This window comes from Dromiciops gliroides, chromosome 2, assembly GCF_019393635.1.
Source record: "Dromiciops gliroides isolate mDroGli1 chromosome 2, mDroGli1.pri, whole genome shotgun sequence".
Classification (NCBI taxonomy): Eukaryota; Metazoa; Chordata; class Mammalia; order Microbiotheria; family Microbiotheriidae; genus Dromiciops; species Dromiciops gliroides.
In genome coordinates this window covers 306,701,957-306,724,859 of record NC_057862.1, presented here as the reverse complement: position 1 = coordinate 306,724,859, position 22,903 = coordinate 306,701,957, and the positions used below count along the sequence as shown (strand labels likewise).

Genomic DNA, 22,903 nt, shown 5'->3' with positions numbered 1-22,903 from the left:
GTAAATGTTCTCTTGGTTCTGCTCATTTCACTCAGCATCAATTCATATAAGTCTTTCCAGGTTTTTCTGAAATCTATCTGCTTATCATTTCTTACAACACAATAGTATTCCATCACATTCATATACTACAACTTGTTTAGCCATTCCCCAATTGATGGGCATCCCCATAATTTCCAATTCTTTGCTACCACAAAAAGAACAGCTATCAATATTTTTGTACATGTGGGTCCTTTTCCCTTTTTTATGATCTCTTTGGGATATAGACCTAGTAGTGGTATTGCTTGGTCAAAGGGTATGCACAGTTTTAAAGCCTTTTGGGCATGGTTCCAAATTGTTCTCCAGAATGGGTGGATCAATTCACAGCTCCACCAACAGTGCATTAGTGTCCCAATTTCCCCACATCTTCTCCAACATTTATCATTTTCCTTTTTTGTCATATTAGCTAATCTGCTAAGTGTGAGGTGCTACCTCAGGGTAGTTTTGTTTGTTTTTTTGTTTTTTAGTGAGACAATTGGGGTTAAGTGACTTGCCCAGGGTCACAAAGCTAGTAAGTGGTAAGTGTCTGAAGCCAGATTTGAACTCAGGTACTCCTGACTCCAGGGCCGGTGCTCTATCCACTGCACCACCTAACTGCTCCCTTTTCCTTCATTATTATATCTGATATAGTGGTCAGTGATCTTTGATTGGGGTGACATGAACCACAGTAAGCTTAGTAAATGTAATTTGACTGTTCCACCAACTGGCCGCTCCCTCATCTCTATCCCTCTCCCATAGCCTCCCTGTTCCCTGAGACAAAATAATAGTGAAATTAGGCCAGTTAATAACCCTACAATGGCCTCTAAGTGTTTGTGAAAGCAAGAGTCATACATCTCTCAATTTAAATAAAAAACTAGAAATGATTGAGCTTAGTGAGGAAGGCATGTCAAAAGTTGAGATTATGGGTCAGCTAGGTGGCGCAGTGGATAAAGCACTAGCCTTGGATTCAGGAAGTCCTGAGTTCAAATTTGACCCCTGACACTTGACACTTACTAGCTGTGTGACCCTGGGCAAGTCACTTGACCCTCTTTGTCCTGCCAAAAAACCCACAGAAAACCCCCAGATATGCCCAAAGCTGATGATTAGTCAGCAGTCGTCAACATCAAGCATCATCATCTAAAGGTTCAGATGAGGGTTAGCATTTTTTAGCAATAAAGGGGTTTTTTTTTGTTCTTGGGGGTTTTTTTTTGGCGAGGCAATTGGGGTCAAGTGACTTGCCTAGGGTCACACAGCTAGTAAGTGTAAAGTGTCTGAGGCCGGATTTGAACTCAGGTCCTCCTGAATCCAGGGCCGTTGCTCTATCTACTGTGCCACCTAGCTGCCCCAATAAAGTATTTTTTAATTAAGGCATATAATTTGGTTTTCTTAGACATAATACTCTCTCACACTTAGTAGACTATGGTATGGTATGCACATAACTTTCATATGCACTGGGAAACCAAAACTGTGACTCACTTTATTGTAATCTCCACTTTACTGTAGCAGTCTGGAACCGGCCCTGCAATATCTCCAAGGTATACCTATAAGGAGCTAACAGAACCAGTAAGAGGGTGTGATTGCATAATTGGAAGCTCCCATATGGGTAGAAAAGAGTGCTTTAAGGGGTGTTGGGAGAAGGGAGAGAGAGACTATGTAATAACTTTTTACTCGGAGACAGGGAACAGTCGATTTGAGATCATAGTAGCATAGTTGTGCTGTGTGATGACAAGCTCTAGCGTGCCAGGCTAGTGGGTGGCACTAACCAGCCAAAGAATCACACACAACAGAACAGCAACAATTTTTTTTTTTGATGGGAGTTAGAGATGAAGCTTTATAGAGGGAGTAAAGGAGAATAAGAGATTGTGAAGTTGAAAAGTCAGCTTAGAAATCACTAGGGATGATAGTAGTGTAGAAAAGAAAAAGGTGAGCCAGATGTTAAAAGTTTGACAGAAAAGTAGTAGACAATGGCACTAGTGGTGGCAGTTTGGATAGCATGATAAAGCTAAATGTCATGGGGTTGAGAGCATAGTGGATCATTATCTTTCTTTACAAAGCTTTTATCAAGTATCCGCTATGTGCCATGTGTTGTACCAGGAACTGGGACAGGTGGAAAGATAAGTAAGATATTGGTCAATGTCTTAACTCTTTTGGGGAGGGGAGGCAATGAGGGTTAAGTGACTTACCCGACGTCACACACCTAGTAAGTGTCAAGTGTCTGAGGCCGGATTTGAACTCGGTCCTCCTGAATCCAGGGTTGGTGCTTTATCCACTGTGCCACCTAGCTGCCCCAGTGTCTTAACTCTTAGTGAACAATCTGCAATATTCTTCATGGCCTGTTTAGGTACGATTTTTATTCTGATTTTATTAGTCAGTGGGTAAATATGATGCCTAAAGTGGAAAAGGACATTATAGGTGATGAGACTTGACAATGACCTTCCTGAAGGGTAAACATTCTTGAGGATTTGCTGATAATGTATATGTGGCATTTTGAAAGTATAGAAACATAGGAGTAAGTTTGGATTAATTAGCATAATATGATAAGCTGGAGACAATTAGAAGGAAGAGAGAAAAATAAAGCAAGATTTTATTTAGTATTACTGTATGATGTCTATGCTCCTTTTTTGGTCATGGTGTTTACACCATGGTCCATGATTCTTACATTTTATTCTCCTCAATCTGTTTTCCAGATAAGTTGTTCTTACAATGAGCTGCCTTATATTTTCTTCTTTCTTTTCAGTCTTTTGATTTTGTTTTAATATTTTTTGTTGTTTCATGGAATCATTGGTTTCTTTTTGGTCCATTCTAATTTTTAGGGAGTTTGTTTCTTGGATAAAGTTTTATACCTCCTGTGTCAAAGTTATTAATTTCCTTTCTGATATTATCTTCCATAGTTCTCATTTCTCTTCTATTTTTAAAGTCTTGCTTCATGTTTTCCAGAAATTCCAGTTGAATTTGTGCCCAAACTATTTTTTTTTCCCCTTTGAGGATTTACTTGTGGATACTTTGGAGTCATTTTCTTCTGGATTTGTATATTGAGTGTCCTTGTCACCATCATAGTTATCATGAGATTCTTTTTTTGTTTGTTCATTCTCCCATCCTATTCTCTGACTCCAACCTTGATGTTAGGACCATGCTTTGTGCACTTCCAGAGGGAATGTCTGGGTTGGTCCTGTTGCTGCTTTCTTGGGTTACTGTGTATTGTATTATCCTAGACCTTTGGGGACAATTGAAGCTGGGACCCTGTAAGCTTCCAGTGCTCCCAATGTTGTCTGATACTGGAAAAAGTCTGTGTACTGTTTCTCTGGTCTGAACACTCCAAGTTCTTGATCTGACTTTGGACTTAAGCACCAGTGGACTATTGCTGGACTTAGCCAGTCTCAGGGAAGCTCTGCTGGTACGGAATAACACAACTGTAGGCTTCTCTTTGGTCTCAGTTTCTTGCCCTGCTTATTCTTCTGCTGACTTCAGACTGGGTTAGCAGTTGAAACTGAATCCTAGCTCTGCTCCAGAGTCACCACACTATTGCTACTTGCTTCTGAACTTGCTCCTCTCTAGGTTATTGCTTTGGTTGTTCATCCTTCATTTTTTTGTTTTTTTGTTTTTGTTTGTTTTTTGCAGGGCAATTAGGGTTAAGTGACTTGCCCAGGGTCACACAGCTAGTTAAGTGTCAAGTGTCTGAGGCTGGATTTGAACTCAGGTCCTCCTGAATCCAAGGCCAGTGCTTTATCCACTGTGCCACCTAGCTGCCCCCCATCCTTCATTCTTGAAGAGAATCAATGATGTCGGGAGTGTGATGTCTTAACTTGTAAATGAATTGGATTTAAGTGAGGCAGAGCTCTGCAAAGTCACCAGCCTCAAGGTACACAGCTCAAGGCATGCTACTACTCAGGAAGACCTCCTGTAGGCACAGATTCCCTCCTCAGACCACTCTGGATCTGTGACTTTGAACTGGATAGTGCTCGACAGAGCTGTCAGTTGGTCCAGGTGCCCAGTATGAGTCTGGAACCTCCTTCTTTCTCTCATGTACAGCCTCTCTCTGCTGGTGGGCTTTTGGTCAGACCCCATCCCATTGACCACAAACCTTTCCATCTGTCACTTTATACTTACCTTAACTAGAAAAATAACTCACTTGGATTTTTTCTTGGATTTCCCCATTGGAATTTGTTCTGATACATTTTTAGTTCTGATTGAGAGGGAGCTCTGGAACTTATTTTCTTGTGTTTCTTTTTCCTATAAGTAGAATGTGCAGAGAAAAAAATCTGATTAATTGAAGATTCTGGCAAACTTAATTCAATACATGTTTATTAGATGCTTACCAAGCACGAAGTATCATATGTTGGGTGCAAAATTTTAAATGGTCCTCTTCCTCAAGAAACTTTAATTCTACTGGAATATACAGTGTGTCGACACAAGTTAATTTGAGAAAAAGAGAGCAATTACTACTGGAAAGAACATAAAAAAGCTTTAAATAGCAAGGAGCACTTGAATTGAGTCTTGGAGAAAAATGAGGATTCTGAAAGAAGTCAAGGAGCACAGTCCAGGCAGAGGTACAACCTGTGCAGAGTCATGATGGTGGGAGATGGAATGCCAAATTTAGGAAACAGCGTTTGACTGGAAAATAGAGTGCATGAAGGTAGACTAGAATTAACTTGTGAAGACCTTAAATGTCAGGCTAAGGAGACTGTATTTTAAGCTAGAGGAAAAAAGGAGCTATTGAAAATTTTTGAGTTAGGGAGGTTACTGTCAGACTCGTGCTTTAGTAATTTGATCGCTTTATGGAAAATTAACTAGAAAGAAAAGAGAAGGGAGACCAATTAGGAGGTTATTATGGTAGTCTGGGCAAAAAGTAATGAGGGCAAGAAAAAGGAGGGAGGAGCAGCTAGGTGGTGCAGTTGTTAGAGCAACAGCTCTGGTGTCAGGCGGACCAGAGTTCAAATCTGGCCTCAGACACTTGACGCTTATTAGCTGTGTGATCCTGGGCAAGTCACTTAACCTTGATTGCCTCATCCCCCCCCAAAAAAAGGTTATTAGAGCCTAAATTAAGGTGGTTGTCATGTGAATGGACACTGTTTGACAGAGGTTCGAGATGCTGTTGTAAAGGTAGAATTGAGAAGACTTGACAACTGATTAGATTTGGTATTTGAGTGGGAGAAAAGAACAGTCAAAGATGATATTGGGGTTGAAAAACTGGGTGACTAGAATAATGGTAGTACTCTCAGAAATAAATGAAAGAGGGGCAGCTAGGTGGTGCAGTGGATAGAGCACTGGCCCTGGAGTCAGGAGTACCTGAGTTCAAATCCGGCCTCAGACACTTAACACTTACTAGCTGTGTGACCTTGGGCAAGTCACTTAACCCCAATTGCCTCACCAAAAAAAAAAAAGAAAAGAAAAAAGAAGAAAGAAATGAAAGAATGAAAGAACAAAAAAAAGAAAGAAATGAAATTTTGGAGGAAGAATAGGTTGGGTTTGGTTTTTTTAGTTTAATAGTATTTTATTTTATTTTATTCCAATTACATGTAAAGATAGTTTTCAACATTCTTTTTTGTAAAATTTTGAGTTCCAAATTTTTCTTCTTCCCTCCTGCTAAGGGCTAAAATTCTAGCTAAACTGTCTAAAATATCTAATGAGTGGTTGCCAATAAATTATAAGTTTTAGCAAGAGTTAGACTTTTAAGCATTTATTAAGGAGAATAAGAATTTGGTAAAGAGAAGAAAAGGCCTAGATTCCTATCTATTAAAGGGAGAACACATTTCTAGCTGCCTTCTCCACCAGCATCCCCAGGAAAAAGAGAGTGAGGCAGAGTGCCTGGCTCCCCCTTCCTCCTCCCACCAGCAAACATCACTTCCTGACACCAAAGAAAAGACGCATGGTCCTGCCCTCAAAGACCTTCTTTCATGGCGGAGCTTTCCTATAATAAGTCTCTAGTAGGTGGCGTCATTCCAATCATTACACTCCCCCTCCCAAAGCCAGCAAGCAATCTGATATAGATTATACATTACAATCATGTTAAACATGTTTCCATATTAGTCATGTTGCAAGAGGAGAATAGGAACAAAAAGAAAAACACAAAAGAAATAAACAACAGAAAAACAAGAACAAAAGTGAAAATAGTATGCTTCAATCTGAATTCAGACTTCATAGTTCTTTTTCTGGACGTGGAGATCATTTTCTATCATGAGTCTTTTGGCATTATCTTGGATCATTGTATTGCTGAGAAGAGCTTAAGTCTATCATAGTTGATCATCATACAGTGGTGTTGATACAGTGTTCTCTTGGCTGCTTGCTTCACTCAGCGTTAGTCTCTTCAGGTTTTTCTGAAATCTGCCTGCTCATCATTTCTTACAGCACAGTGGTATTACATTACATTCACATATCACAATTTGTTCAGCCATTCCCCAATTGATGGGCATTCCCTCAATTTCCAATTCTTTGCCACCACAAAAAGAGCTGCTATAAATATTTTTGTTCATGTAGGTCCATTTCCCTTTTTTATGACCTCGTTGGGATATAGAGCTAGTAGTAGTATTGCTGGGTTAAAGGGTTTGCACAGTTTTATAGCCTTTTGGGTATGATTCCAAATTGCTCTCCAGAATGGTTGGATTAGTCCATAACTCCACCAACAGTGTATTAATGTTCCAATTTTTTTACATCTTCTTCAGTATTTATAATTTTCCTTTTTTGTGTCATATTAGACAATCTGATAGGTTTGAGTGGTACCTCAGAGGATGATACTGTGGTTGCAAAACTGGGTGACTAGAAGGATGGTAGTATTCTCTCTTCAAGTCTTTATTTTTGGTGGGGTGAGGCAATTGGGGTTAAGTGACTTGCCCAGGGTCACACAGCTAGTAAGTGTCAAGTGTCTGAGGCCGGCCTTGAACTCAGGTCCTCCTGAATCCAGGGCCGGTGCTCTATCCACTGCGCCACCCAGCTGCCTCGATGGTAGTAGATGAAAGTTTGGAGGAAGAGTGGGTTTTGATGAAATGGAATAGTTCCTTTTTGGACATGTTGAGTTTAAGATTTTGATGGGACATCAAGGTGGAGATGTCTGATAGGCTGGGCATAGGGCAGGTTTGGAGTTTAGGAAAGAGATTAGATCTGAATATATAGATGTGTAACTCATCTGCCTGGTGATAATTGAATCCCTGGCACCTGATGCTACCACCAAGGAAGAGAGTAGAGAGAAAAAAGAGAAAAGGTTACAGAATTTTAGGGGATGCATATAATTTGAGAACATATAGTGTGATTCATCAAAGGAGACTGAGAAGGATCGGCCAAGTAGGAGGAGAGCAAGAAGAAAACAGTTTCATAGAAGTGCAGAGAGGAGAAAGTAACCAGGACAAAGAGATGGTCAGCAGTATCAGAAGTTGCTGAGAGATCGTGAAGGATAAAGACTAAGGAAAATATCAATAATTTTAGCAATTGAGAGATCATTGCTTATGACCAATGTTATTCTACTTTTAATTCTCTACCAACCGAATTACCAAGGAGATACTTGATAGAATGTGATAAAATAATAACAAAATCCATTTGGAAAAGCCAAAAAATCTAGACTATTGAGGGAAATGATGAAAAGAGGTAGCGATGAAAGAGGAATAATACTTCCAGACCTCAAATTATATTATAAAGCAGCAGTCATCAAAAACATCCAGTCTTTATTAAAAAATAGTACAGAGGGGACAGCTGGGTGGCGCAGTGGATAGAGCACCAGCCCTAGATTCAGGAGGACCTGAGTTCAAATCTGGCCTCAGACACTTAACGCTTACTAGCTGTGTGACACTGGGCAAGTCACTTAACCCCAATTGCCTCACAAAGTGTATATATATATGTGTGTATATATATGTATATATATATATGTATATATGTATATATATATGTGTATATATGTATATGTATACATATGTGTATAGGTGTATATATATGTGTATATATATATGTGTGTGTATATATATGTATATATATGTGTGTGTATATATATATATATATATATATAGTACAGAGTAGATAAGGAAGAATCAGAAACAATGAAACTCAATAACCCAGTGTTTGACAGAGTGGAAAACCTAAACTACCTAGGAAAGAATTCCTTGTTTGTTAAAAACTGGAAAGTAATCTGTCAGAAATTAGGGTTAGACCAGGACTTTATCTATATTCCACAATACATTCTAGATAGATGCAGCCTTAATAAAATTTCTTCCCCAGTTACATATAAAAACAAGGAGATGGATACTTAACCAAATCAAAGATAGAGGCAGTTACAAGAGATAAAATAGATAACTTTGATTATCACATGAAACTTAAATGCTTCTGTACAGATAAAATCATGTATCTAGGATGAGAAGGGAAGTGGTCAAATAGTAAAAAAAAAATTGTATTGAGTTTCTCTGATAAGAGTTTGGTATTTGAGAACATTGTGCACAGAGACAGCAATACTGTTTGATGAAGAACTGTGAGTGACTTGACTATTCTCAGCAATACAGTGATCTAAGACAATCCCAAAGGACTATTGATGGAACATACTATCTACCTCCAAAGAAAGAACTGATATTGACGGAACAGACTGCAGCATGCTATTTTTCACTTTCTTTCATTTTTTTCCTTTTAATCAAGTTTTCTTGTACAAAATGACAAATATGGTAATGTTTTACATAATCATACATGTATAACTCATATCTGCTTGCTGCCTCAGGGAGGGGGGAAGGGAAGGAGGGAAAGAGGGATAAAAGTTGGAACCCCAAACTATAAATAAAAATATTTATCACACACACAAAAAAGTTTGGTATTTAACATGTACGAACAATTGACAAAAACATGAAAAATAGCTATTCCTCAATAAATAGCTAAAGAATATGAACAGACATTTCTCAGGAGAATTGCAGTGTATTAGCAACTGCATGAAAGAATGCTCTAAAACACTAATAATAAGGGAAATTCAAATCTAAATAACCCTAAGATTTCACTTCACATCCTGCAAATTGGCAAAGATGACAAAAAATGGCAACAGTCCATGTTGGAGAAGTTGTGGAATGAGAAAAACTAATGTGTTGTTGGTGGAGCTGTGAACTGGTACAACCATTTTGGAAAACAATTTGGAATTATGCAAAGTGACTAAAAATTCAATACCCTTTTACCCAGAGATCCCATTATTGGGCTTGTACTCCAACAAAGCCATTGATAAAAAGATAAAAAGAAAGCCCTCATGTAAAAAAATATTCATAGCAGAACTTTTTGTGATAGCAAAGAATAGGAAACAAAGTATAGGACCATTGATTGTGGAGTGGCTAAACAAATTGTGGTACAGGAAGGTAATGGGTTATTACTGTCCTGTAAAAAATGATGTATGTGATGAAAACAGAAGCATATAAAGATCTATTTGAATTGATACAGAGTGAAGTAGAACCAAGAAAACAATTTACACAATGATTATTCAACAACTGTAAATGAAAAGAATGACCACACCAAAAAAAAAATCTAAAGTGAATATTGCAAAATTATGAAGATCAAACAGGACTGAAATGAAGAGATATTGAGGACCATCCCCTTAAGGAGGTGGGAGGTCCACAGGTGTTATACATTGTTTTAGACTTCAATAAATTGACCACTTATTTTTAAAAATACTATTTGTTATATGAGGTGGCTTTCTGGGAGGGTGAGGAATTCTTGGAAAAACTATGAGCATGGGGCAGCTAGGTGGCGCAGTGGATAAAGCACTGGCCCTGGATTCAGGAGGACTTGAATTCAAATCTGGTTTCAAACACTTGACACTTACTAGCTGTGTGACCCTGGGCAAGTCACTTAACCCTCATTGCCCCACAAAAAAAAAAAAAGAACAATTAGTAGGCTTTTGCAGTAATCTTAGTATGAAGTGATGATCTGTTTAGGGTGGTAACAGTGGCAGAGGAGAGAAGGGGATGTATTTGAGAGATGTTGTTTCAATCTGCATTCAGATTTCACAGTTCTTTTTCTGGATATGGAGAGCATTTCCCATCATGAGTCCTTTGGTAACGTCTTGGATCATTTTATTGCTAAGAAAAGGAAAGTCTACCACAGCTGATCATCACACAGTGTTGCTGTTACTGTGTACAGTGTTCTCCTGGTTCTGCTCACTTGACTCATCATCAGTCCATTTAAGTCTTTTCAGGTTTTTCTGAAATCTGCCTGCTCATCATTGCTTATAGCACAATAGTATTCCATTACATTTATATACCACAACTTGATGGGCATCTCCTAGATAAGTAATTATTTAAATATTGACATTTTTGTTTTTATATCACAGTCATTTTTTTATACATGCCATTCTTACCACCTTCTACCCCTTTTATTTTGCCTTGTAACAAAGAAAAAGAGTTCATCAAACTGACATCATGACTATGTCTTGCAGGGTATGGAACATTCCACACATACAGGCACCCACCTTTTCAAGGAAAGGAAGGAGCTTCATTTTTTCATTTTTTCTCTGGGATCAAGGTTGTTCATTGTAGTTATACAGCATTCAACTTCGTCTTGGTTTTCTTTTCATTTATATTATTGTAATTATCTTTATATGGCTCTAAGAGTTTGGTTGTGAAAGGGGGAGATGAAGGATTGATGAGATGATACATGAATAGCTATCAATGCTAAAGAGTGGTTTCAGGTGAGAAAAAGTATGAGAAGTATTTCATTCTCTATTTTCTCTTTTTATTGCAAAGAGGAAACAAGCACATATCAAACAAATTATAAACTTCTAGGAAATTAACATACACAAGTTACGGCTGATGGTTTGGGAGGGTGGAGTAGCTATATTAGGATTGTAGATGAGTCTGTACCAAATCTCCAGTGAAGTAGACAAAGAGACAGTAACCTCTTTTATCTGGTTATCAGTGGATCATCTCCTAGCAGTAAAGTTAACAAGAAGGAGACTGTGAGTGTCCAGGGCAGATAGACCAGCTATCTCAACCTAATGGCTGTGCTGATCTTGTAAGAATTAGAAAGTGTACTTAGTTCAAAATATATGAGCTTCATTTCTGGATAATGGACCCTACACCTCAAGGTTTAGCTCACTGCAGTATAAATAAAAAAGTATTCAAGTAAATGATATTTAAAAAGCTGCAGGAAGGATTCAGGCTTACCAAGGCCTGAAAAACTCTTCAGTTTTCTAGTGTTTAAAAGTTCTATCAGAAATTTGGAAAAGATCCAGTTTTTCTTTAAATAATGAAAACCACTATTTTTCTGATATGAAATTAGTATATGGTACTACCTGAAGCAGCTGGTTCTTAAGAGCTTCCCTCATCAGCTTCTGGAAAATGGTGAGTTATTCATTGGCTAAAAAGAGCCAAAATGCCATTCTTAAATTACCTTACATTCATTTTGGGTGCAATAAGTTGCCAGGTCCTGGTAGATCACTTCTTTCCTTTTAAACAAATTAGAAAGCTCATGATATAACAGCAGTGTTTGCCTGTGTTTATGGAAGTGACCAGTCTGCTGATATCCATTTATTCTTGGCTTCTTGTCCTTAGATTATGAAAACTCAGCATGATAATCATTAACTTCTCTGACAGGAACAGTTAATATTTTGAAACATTTACAGTATGCACCAGTCAGCTCAGTCAAATACACAGAAGACATTGTCCTTACTCTTGAGAGGCTTCTGGTGAAACGCTAAAATTTGTGTTAGATACAGATGTGCTGAATGTTTGCATTCTCTTACTAAGTAACTGAAATGATTCTAAATTCTTGGTAAGATGATTCCTTTGTTTACAATAATTGAACTTATATTGATGATTCTCTCCTCCTCTTCCCACTCCCAAACCAGGGGCTATCTCTCTTCCAGTATGATAGTCCTCTTGTCTAGTCCTCTCCTAAATCAGGCCATAACATTTAGTTAGGTGAATGTATAGGAAAGGAGCAGTAATCTAAATCTCTCCAATCCAGAGCAGGAACTATTTAGAGAGATACCAGCAAAATGTAGACTTTAGGTGTGGAAATCCTTTAAAATCTGCTGGAAGACACCTGCAGGGGTCATATAGTTGATTCCTTCCTCAGACTATTTTATATTTGTTGATTTGTTTAAATGTTGGGTACCTCCAGTAAAATGGAAGCTCCTTATCTTTGTGTCCTTACCATCTAGCATGGTGTCTTGCAAATAGTACATTCTTTTAACAAGTGCTTATTTTTTTTTCCAGTGTGGTTTTTGTTTGTTTTTCTTTTCATTTCTTTTGCAGGGCAATGAGGGTTAAGTGACTTGCCCATGTAATTCTTAGATCTCAGACCAATGTAGTGATAGAAACTTTCATAAAAAGTTCATGGTGGTATCTAACCTACTTCTTGCTCATATGCTGAAGTGTGACCATTTCTTCTTGCTTTATTTCCCTGATAAAGGGTTCTACATCCTTAGAATCACCTCTTACAATGGGTTTCCTGGTATTTGATTCAAGTGCTCCTATATTCGTGAAAGAATCATTCTCTGATGATTTTTAAAACTTTTTATAACTTTTGTTTTTATGTCATCTTCATTTTTAAAGCTGTTCCCTCAAATTAAAAAAGAGAAGGTTGGGTAGGGTGGGGAGCAGGTCATCAACAGTTTGACATTATATGCAATGTTCTACACCTTTTGACCCCACCATTGCCCCTCCTCCCAATCTCCCATAACAGGTACTTGGGTACATTTTCTCATCTCTTTTTTGAGGACAATCTTAGTTATTATAATTACACAATGGGAGCAGCTAGGTGGCGCAGTGGATAGAGCGCCTGCCATGGATTCAGGAGGACCTGAGTTCAAATCCGGCCTCAGACACTTAACACTTGTTAGCTGTGTGACTCTGGACAAGTCACTTAACCCCAATTGCCTCACCAAAAAACAAAAACAACAACAAAATAATTACACAATGTTCGGTTTCTCTTTTGCTACTGTTCTTTCCATTTCCATTGTAATCATTGTGTATATTCCCTTGACACTTTTAACTTTATAACCAAGTTACCCGAAGGTTTTGTTTTTTTATTTTCTACAAAGTTCTTTATATATTTGTTTTTCACTTTTGCTATCTCCCTCCCTTTTCTCACCCCCACAGTTAGTTTGGATATATAGTTAGAAGAGGGAAGGGAAGGGGAAATTAACTTCTTTCTCATTCTCTCAAAAAGAAATCACTATGAGAAAGTGCCTCAAAAGAAGTCATTAAGCAGAAGGTAGCAACTGGCTTCCACTACTTGTTACTTTTTTTTCTGGCCTTTCTTTTTTTAATTTTTATCACTTTCCTCAGCTCTGTTGGATGATTTATCCTCTAATTGTCAGCATCCTTTATTCCATGAAGGACTTGGGCTGGAGCTTTCTTTCCCCTGTAAGGATGGACGTGTGTGCAGCAGTGTGCTGAAGAAGTTGGCTCTGGATTAAGATGGAGATGGAAGCTCTTGGCATCTGAGGGGAGGCTGCGGGGAGGCACATTACAGAGACAGAGAACAAATGGCACTTGCTCGGGGACTTGGCATTCCTGAGTAGGTGTCCATGAAAGAAGCTGTCTATATCATTCCCCAGGGAAGTTGGTCAAGCCAAAGCTAAAACAACTGGTAGAAAACAAAGACAATGTAAACCAAAAATGTTGCTCTAGTGTCAGAGAACCTGAGAAAGACCATTAGCTCAGAACTTTTATTTAATTATTCTCTCAGCTTTCACAAGATAAGGATTGCATTGGTCCATTTTCTACATCTCTTCCTGCTTGGTAACACTTGGATAATAGCTTGCTGCTTTTACCTGTCTGTCCCATCATTTATATCATCATATCGCAGTGTAAGAAATGTCAGTATTAAGTATAATTTTTTGCATTACTTTCTTAGAAATACTATAGTCATACTGTCTGCCTTAGCCTTACCTTCTAAGTCTGTTAGTCAACTAGAGATGCTTGGTTGGTAAGGAACTGCTGGAGAAAAATACTAGGTTGTGTACATGGAGTGAAGAGAACCAACATTACACTCCAAAATGGTTTTATGGAGAGTGATTGCTGAGAAACCGAGCACCCAAGTTCTAAATCTGCTAAGGTTAGAAATGGGGGCTTTGTTGTTTGTTTGTTTTTTCATCTTCAGGAATCAGATATAAAGAAGACAGTTTCACTCAGTGATGGTAATGCCATTCAGATCATGGGGAAGAATTCTGACCCGAGGCAGTTAATAGGTGATTTCACCAAGGTGAGTGTGGCCATCCCTGTCCTGGGCTTCATTCAGCCACTTTGGGATGGGACATTTTCTTCTTTGCCCTGAGAGAAGAGTTTTTGTGCTTATGTATGAGGGACTATGCTTTATGCCTAGTCTTCCACATGCCCCCTGGTGTTAGGGTGAGAGTCCTGTGGTGGTGAGCAGCCTGAAGGTGCCAATAAAAGGCCAGGCTCTCTCTTTTTTTTCTTATGAAATACCACACCCCAACAATTGTGGGATAGAGGGAAGGTAGTCAGTGGCTGTTGTTTTGAGAAGCCATTGAGGCACTAGGGAAATTTAAAAGGAAAAGTATAATGGTCAGTGAATTTTTTATTCTACAAGGTCATTTTTTCACACATTTGAGAAGCATGGTAAACTTGTTTTCCCTTGCAATTTTGGTCTTCCTAGATCTATGTACTACCCATAGTGACAGGAAAACATCAAGATCTGAAGTACATCAATCCGGAGACGGTAAATTTGTTTTTGGAGATGGCAGGTGTTCACATAGGCATTCATCCTATTCCCCACTTCCCATTTGTCTTTCTTTGTCCTTTCTAACATAGTCCTTTTATCTAAATAAACTGGATTGGAAGGTTTCTAATTAATATTCTCTAACATTTTCTTTTGGAGGCTAAGGAAGCTGCCTCCCACCTTTCTCTTTCCTTTCAAAAGCACGCATGGATTCTGAGTCACTACCATCTTAAATCACTTGCCTGCTTTTCCCCCAACCATTTTGCTTTTTGAGGTATTCAAAGGAGACTTTTTGTTGCCTTTAGTCTGGCCTGTTTTTCCCTTCCTTGGCTTCCTGCCTCAGGACAGGCAGCTTTGGGGTCTTGCATTCTCTGTACTATTGCTTGTTGAACTATATGAGTACCCAGCAGTGTCCTCTCCTGAGCCACATGTCCCCAAGGGAGGTCACTGGCTCTTCTTCTGTAATATACAGTAAGAAGTCAGGACCTATTGGGGCCAAGGGCAGGCCCACACACCAAAAAGGCTACTGCCTGACAATCTTCTTCAAAGTAGCCATAGTGACCAACATGTTGAGTCATTATTATTTCTTTGCAGGTGGCTGCTCTATTGTGGGGACAGCTACAAGACCTGATTGAGAAGTTTTATATTATTGATTGCCGCTACCCATATGAGTACCAAGGAGGTCATATCCAGGTAAGGGCTTTGGGTACACATCTGCAGAGGAGGAGATGGGCACTGAATGGGTGGATGTGGAAGAAGGACCGCCTCTTGCACTACAGGAAGGCTGCACAGCAGGTGATGGTGAGGATGAGAAGGGCAGAGATTGTGTATATTTAGAGAAAGCATGAAGTCCTGGGTACTCAAAACTGAATCCTCAGGCTGTCTTAGTGCCATAATGCCCTATAGACTTAAAACAACTGCTTTACTATTTGGAGACCAGTCTTGTCCTCTGTTATGTGGGAGATAAATACAATTCCTGTCCCTGATTCCCTCCCTGTTATTAGATTTGCTGACTCAATGGCCCCAGTAGCATGAGGTAGGCCTGATTATCCCAAGAATGGGGGCTTAGGGGTTTCTAAGTGTCTGTGCTATGTGTAGAGTCTTGTGGAATCTGCTGCTTAGATTCTTCTCTTCTACAGGGAGCTCTGAACCTGCATAGTCAGGAAGAGCTACGTAATTTCTTCCTGAAGAAGCCTTTTCTTCCTTCCAATACCCAGAAAAGAATAATCATCGTGTTTCATTGTGAATTCTCCTCCGAAAGAGGCCCCCGAATGTGAGAATGGGGTCCTGGGTGAGACACAGCGTGGGTTTGGGGTCTGGTTCCCCAAAATGGCTCCATACTTATCTGGAAGTCACTCAATTCATTGTTGTCATGACAATGTTATGTGAGTAGCATGAGGAAGAGGAATTGAGAAGGGGATTTTATTGCTTGAGTTGTAGGGGGGGTTTCAACAGGGAGTAAAAAATTGGGGATATGACTGTGACACGAATAGTAGGTGAAGGAGAAGTAGAGAAAGGAAGGGGTGCTGGTGAGACTTTAGGTTATAATGTTCCAGAAATATTTGAACCCCTTTCTACCTTGGTTCAGAACTAGCTTTGCCCATCACTCCCCCTTCTTCCCTTTGATATGACACCCCCAATCCTGGCTCTGGGGTTTCCTTTGAAGGTGCCGCTATCTAAGAGAAGAAGACAGAGCTCTGAACAAGTACCCTGCACTACACTACCCTGAGATATACATCCTCAAGGGAGGCTACCGAGACTTCTTCCTGGAATATGTGGTAAGAGAACAGGGCCCATGGGAGCAAAGCAAGGTCCTAGGTATAGAAGGAGCCAATTTCAGTCCTTCAGTGAGTGTCTGCGTTCGGTCCCCATGTTCAGTCCTTAAAGTATATCTGCTTGCGCTCTTAAGCTTAGTCAGCAATTCATTTCAACAAACATTTGTCAGATGCCTGCTATGTGGCAGCCACTGGAAATACAAAGGCCATACCTGTCCTCAGGAGCTCAAGGGGTACAGTATTGGCACAGGTAAGTCTAATGCATGGTAGTTTAGAGAGGACCATAACACTAGCAAATAGGGGTTTAAGAAAGGTTTCATGGAAAAGGTAGTATCTGTGCTGAGCACTGGAAACAGATTCGGAGGCAGAGATGAAAAAGGACTATGTTCCAGGCAAAATGAATGTTGGACAAATTCATGGAGGCAGTAGATAGAATACCAAGTTCAGAGAACAGCTGATGGTGCTATTTGGCTGGAATGAAGAGTGCATATGTAAAGAAAAGCAGTGTGAAAAAAGAGTAGAAAAGGAAGCTGGAGCCAGACTTAGGAAAGCCTCGAATACGAGCACTTAGCACAGTGCCTGGCACATTGTCTGAACCTGAGCAACTAGGAAGATGGTCGTGCCCTTAACAGAATTAAAGAAGTTTGGAGGAGTGGTTTAGGGGTAAAGGTTATGAGTCTAATTTGGGGAACACAGATTTTGAAATTTTCATGGAATTTCCAGGTGGAGATGCTTAGTTGGCATTTTGACAATATAAGGGTTCAAGAGAAAGATTAAAGATAAATGTATAGATTTTTTTAATAGTACTTAATTTTTTCCAATTACATGTAAAGACAATTTTTGGTGTTCATTCTTTAAAAATATTGAGTTCCAAATTTTTCTCTCTCCCTAAAACAGTAAGCAATTTGATATAGGTTATATATGTGCCATCATATAAAACGTATTTCCATATTAGTCATGTGTGAAAGATGAAACAGACCAAAAGGAAAAAACATGAAAAAAATAAAGGGAAAATGATATGTTTCAATATGTATTCAGACTCCTTTAGTTCTTTCTCTGGATGTTGAGAGCATTTTCTATCATGAGTCCTTTGGAATAGTCTTGGATCATTTTATTGCCGAGAAGAGCTAAGTCATTCATAGTCGATCATTGCACAAGGTTGCAGTTACTGTGTACCATGTTCTAGTTCTGCTCATTTCATTTTGCATCAGTTCATGTAAGTCTTTACAGGTTTTTCTGAAATCTGCCTGCCTATTATTTCTTATAGCACAATAGAATTTCATTACATTCATATATCACAACTTGGTCAGCCATTTCCCCAATTGATGGGCATCTCCTCAATTTCCAAATTTTTGCCACCACAAAAAGAGCTGCTATAAATATTTTTGTATGTGTGGGTCCTTTTCCCTTTTTAATGATCTTGTTGGGATTTAGACCTAGTAGTGGTATTACTGGTGTGCACAGTTTGCCCTTGGATATAGTTCCAAATTGCTCTCCAGAATGATTGGATTAGTTCACAACTCCACCAACAGTGCATTAGTTATTCCAGTTTCCCCACATCCTTTCCAACATTTGTCATTTTCCTTTTCTATCATATTAGCCAATCTGATAGGTGTCAGTTGGTACCTCAGAGTTGTTTTAATTTGTATTCCCCTAATCAATACAATTATTTTTTTTTAATTTAAAATTTAAAAATTTTTTATTTTGGGGGGTGGTAGGGCAGTGAGGGTTAAGTAACTTACCTAGGGTCACACAGCTGGTAAGTGTCAAGTGTCTGAGGCCTGATTTGAACTCATGTCCTCTGGAATCCAGGCTCGGTGCTTTATCCACTCACTGCGCCACGTACCTGCCCTAATCAATATAATTAATAGCATTTTTTTCATGTGACCTTAAACAGCTTTGATTTCTTCATCTGAAAACTTCCTGTTCATATCCTTTGACTATCAACTAGGCAGTGACTTGTATTCTTATAAATTTGACTCAGTTCTCTATATATTTTAGAAATGAGGCCTTTATCAGAGACACTTGCTGTAGGATTGTTTCCCTACTTTTTGCTTTCCTTCTCATCTTGATTGCATTGGTTTTGTTTGTGCAAAAACCTTTTAATTTATTATACTCACAGTAAACCATTTTATATCTTATAATGCTCTCTGTCTCTTCTTTGGTCAAGAATTCTTTCCTTCTCCATAGATCTGACAGATAAACTATTCCTTGATCTTCTAATTTGCTTATGGTATCACCCTTTATGTTGAAATCATGTACCCATTTTGATCTTATCTTGATATATGATATAAGATGTTGCTCTGGTTTCTGCCATATTGTTTTCCAGTTTTCCAATCAGTTTTTGTCAAATAATGAATTTTTATCCCAGAAGCTGGGGTCATCTTTGGATTTATCAAACACTAGATTACTATGGTCATTTACTACTGTGTCTAGTGTACCCAATCTATTTCACTGAATCACCAATCTCTTTCTTAGCTAGTACCAGATAATTTTGATGATTGCCACTTTATAATATAGTTTTAGATCTGGTACAGCTAGGCTACCTTCCTTTGCATTATTTTTTCATTAATTCCCTTGATATTCTTAGCCTTGTGTTCTTCCAGGTGAATTTTATTATTTCTTCTAGCTCTATCAAATAGCTTTTTGGTAGTTTGATTGGTATGGCACTGAATAAGTAAGTTATGTAGAATTATAATTTTTCTTGTATTGGTTTGGCCTATCCATGAGCGATTGATATTTTTCCGATTGTTTAGATCTGACTTTATTTGTGTTAAAAATTTTAATTCTTTTATAATTGTGTTCATATAGTTCCTGGGTTTTTGTTGGCAGGTAGACTCCCAAGTATTTTATATTATCTACAGCTATTTAAAAAGAAATTTCTCTTCCTATCTCTTGCTGATGATTTATGTGGTTTTATTTTATATCCTGTAACTTTATTAATGTTGTTAATTATTTGAAGTAGATTTTTAGTTGATTATGTAGGATTTTCTAAGTATACCATCAAATTATCTGCAAAGATTGATAGTTTTGTTTCCTCAGTGACTGTTCTAATTCTTTTCCTTCTAATTCTAATTTCTTTTTCTTCTCTTATTGTTATAGCTAACATTTCTAGTACAATATTGAATAACAGTGGTGATAATGGGCATCTTTGCTTCACCCCTCATGTTATTAGGAAGGCTTCTAGCTTATTCCCATTACAGATAATGCTTGCTGATGGTTTTAGATAGATATTGCTTATCATTAAGAAAAGCTCCATTTATTCCTATGCTCTCTAGTGTTTTTAATAGGAATGAGTGCTATATTTTGCCAAAAGCTTTTTCTGCATCTATTGAAATAATCATATGTTTTCTCTTGGTTTTGTTATTGCTATGGTCTATTATGCTAATAGTTTTCTGCATTCCTGGTATAAATCCCCCTGGTCATAGAGTATGAACCTGATGATAAATTGCTGTCATTTTCTTGTAGTATTTTATTTAAATTTTTTGTATAAATATTCATTAGGGAAATTGGTAATTTTCTTTCTCTGTTTTGGCTCTTCCTGGTTTAGTTATTAGCACCATGTTTGTGTCATAAAAGGAATTTGGTAGGATTCCGCCTATTGTCCCAAATACTTTATATAATATTGGAGTTAATTGTTCTTTAAATGTTTGGTAGACTTCACTTGTGTATTTGTCTGGTCCTGAGGATTTTTTCTTAGGGAGTTTATTGATGGTTTGTTCAGTTTCTTTTTCTAAAATGAGGTTCTTTAAGTATTCTATTTCCTCTTCTGTTAACCTGGGCAAATTTATATTTTTGTAAATTTTCATCCATTTTACTTAGATTGTTAGATTTATTGGCATATAATTGGGCAAAATATCTCCTAATTATTGCTTTAATTTCTTCTTCATTGTTGGTAAATTCACCCTTTTCATTTTTGATACTTGTAATTTGATTTTCTTTTTTTAATCAAGTTAATCAATGGTTTGTTTTATTGTTTTTTATTTTATTTTTTGGGGGGCAACGAGGGTTAAGTGACTTGCCCAGGGTCACACAGCTGTCAAGTGTCTGAAGTCAGATTTGAACTCAGGTCCTCCTGAATACAGGGCCAGTGCTTTATCCATTGAACCACCTAGCTGCCCCGCTGTTTTATGGTTTTTTAAATAAAACTAAGCTTTTATTTATTAGTTCAATGGTTTTCTTTCTAGATGTATAGATTTGAGAATTATCTGTATAGAGGTAATAATTGAACTCATGGTAGTAGGTGAGATCATTAGGGGGAGAGTGTAGGGAAAGAAGAGGGCCCAGGACAATCTTGGGAGGTTTTGCTGTTGTTAGGGAAGTGAATGTGACAAAACAGACTTGATAAGGAGCATTCAGATGTGTAAGAGGAAGACTGGGAGAGAGCATTTTCTTTTTTTTTTTTTTTTTCTTTTTTTTTTTTTTTTTGTGAGGCAATTGGGGTTAAGTGACTTGCCTAGGGTCACACAGCTAGTAAGTGTTAAGTGTCTGAGGCCGGATTTGAACTCAGGTACTCCTGACTCCAGGGCCGGTGCTCTATCCACTGTGCCATCTAGCTGCCCCCAGGAGAGAGCATTTTCATGGAAGCCACAGGGCAGAGGAGGTAATAACAGTATTGAAAAACTGAAAGGTTCAAGAAGGATGTAGATTGAGGAAAAAGACATTAGATTTCCCAGATAAGAGATCCTTAATAAGTTTTGTGACTGTAGATTCACTAGAATGCTAGAGTTGGGATCCAGATTGTGAGGATTTGAGAAATAAGTGGGAAGTAAGGAAATGGAGCTAGATGGGGCAAACTAGGTGGTTCAGTGGATAAAGTACTGGCCTGGAATTAGAAAGACCTGAATTCAAACCCAGCCTCAGACACTCACTAACTAGCCGTGTGACTCTGGACAAGTCACTTGACCTCTTTTTGCCTTCATCCTCTGGAGAAGGAAAAGATACTCCAGTATCTTTGCCAAGAAAACCCCAAGTCCTTGGGGTCATGAAGAGTCAGACACAACTGAACGACGAAAAAACATGGAAATGGAGGAAGTGAACCTAGATTGCTCTTTCCCTTGAATTTGGCAGTGAAAAGTAGGAGAGATACCTTGGTGACCAAACGTGGGGGCATGGAGATGACTTTGTACCCTGGGATCTGGATAGTCACTTATTCCTTTTCCTTTTTTCCCCACTTTTTCTCAGGAACTCTGTGAACCACAGAGCTATTGCCCAATGCATCACCAGGACCATAAAGCTGAGCTTTTGAGGTACCGCAGTCAGAGCAAAGCATGGACTGAGGAGCGGCAGCTCCGGGAACAGATTGCTTGTCTCATGAAGGATGAGGATTCAAGCGCAGGAAGGAGCTGCCATCATGGTGGTCACTGGCTCACACCATGGATGCCTAGAGAAGAAGTAGTGACTTCTGTGGAAAACCAGCCCAATGATTTACCAAAAAATACTCAGCAGGCCAAGACATTTGATTACAAAAGTCAAGTCAGCCTGGGTTCCAGTGAGTATTAGGAGCCTTCTTGCTTCAGCTACAAAGTTTACAGTAATCAGGGAGAATTCCTCCATTCTTTCTTTTAAAAATAAAAAAGAGAGATAACAAATATTTCAGGATGAGAAATGGGCTCAGATTATCTCATGTTCCATATGAAGAAGTATCCTGTTGCTTGTGATGTCCCAGCAAGAACTTTAAACCACTGTGGTATGAACATCTTCATTCATTGCCTGCTATCCAAGCCTTTCTCTAGCTCTCTGTGATCCATTTGGTAACACTTATCATCCCAAAACATGCCCCAGACTCTTTTCCACCTGATACCCAGTCTTAGGAAACACTGTAACTTGGGTTATTGCCAGCTCACAATCAGATATACCCCTAACTGGACACAAAATCTTTTTAGACTATAGCCATAGATGGATATTCATTCCAGCTTCTCAAACAAATCTCCTCCCAATTCTTGTCATGGCCCAGTAGAATGAGCTTCAAGAATTAGGTCCAGTACCATTCTGGAGAAGAATTTGGAACTATGCTCAAAGGGCTAGAAAACAATACATACCTGTTGATCCAGCGATGCCACTACTAGTTCTATATCCCAAAGAAATAAAAAAAGATTGGGCGGTAGGGGAAAGGACCTCTGTGTACAAAATATTTATAGCTGCCCTTTTTGTGGTGGCAAAGAATTGGAAATTGAGGAGATAGATGCCCATCAATTCGGGGAATGGCTGACCAAGTTGTGATATATGATTGTTATGGAATATTACTATGCTGTAAGAAATGATGAACAAGGAGATATCAGAGAAACCTGGAAAGACTTACATGAACCGATGCAAAGTGAAATAAGCAGAACTAGGAGAATATGGTATACAGTAACTACAACATTGTACAGTGATCAACTATGAATGATTTAGCTCTTTTTAGCAATACAATGATCCAAGACAATTCCAAAGGACTCATAATGGAAAATGCTCTCCACATCCAGAGAAAGAACTGATGAAGTCTG

The 22,903-nt window shown here is 38.5% G+C and overlaps 1 protein-coding gene across 1 annotated transcript in view; it reads left to right on the top strand.

Moving 5' to 3' along the window:
• CDC25C (cell division cycle 25C) overlaps window positions 1–22,625 on the top strand; it is a 38,360-nt gene extending 15,735 nt beyond the window's left edge. The window contains exons 9-14 of the mRNA XM_043987424.1: window positions 14,065–14,166; window positions 14,581–14,643; window positions 15,238–15,336; window positions 15,783–15,916; window positions 16,310–16,421; window positions 21,603–22,625. Coding sequence (XP_043843359.1) covers window positions 14,065–14,166; window positions 14,581–14,643; window positions 15,238–15,336; window positions 15,783–15,916; window positions 16,310–16,421; window positions 21,603–21,920 — 828 coding nt within the window. The 3' untranslated portion in view covers window positions 21,921–22,625. The remainder of the gene's footprint in view (window positions 1–14,064; window positions 14,167–14,580; window positions 14,644–15,237; window positions 15,337–15,782; window positions 15,917–16,309; window positions 16,422–21,602) is intronic.
• The last annotated feature ends 278 nt before the right edge of the window (window positions 22,626–22,903 follow it).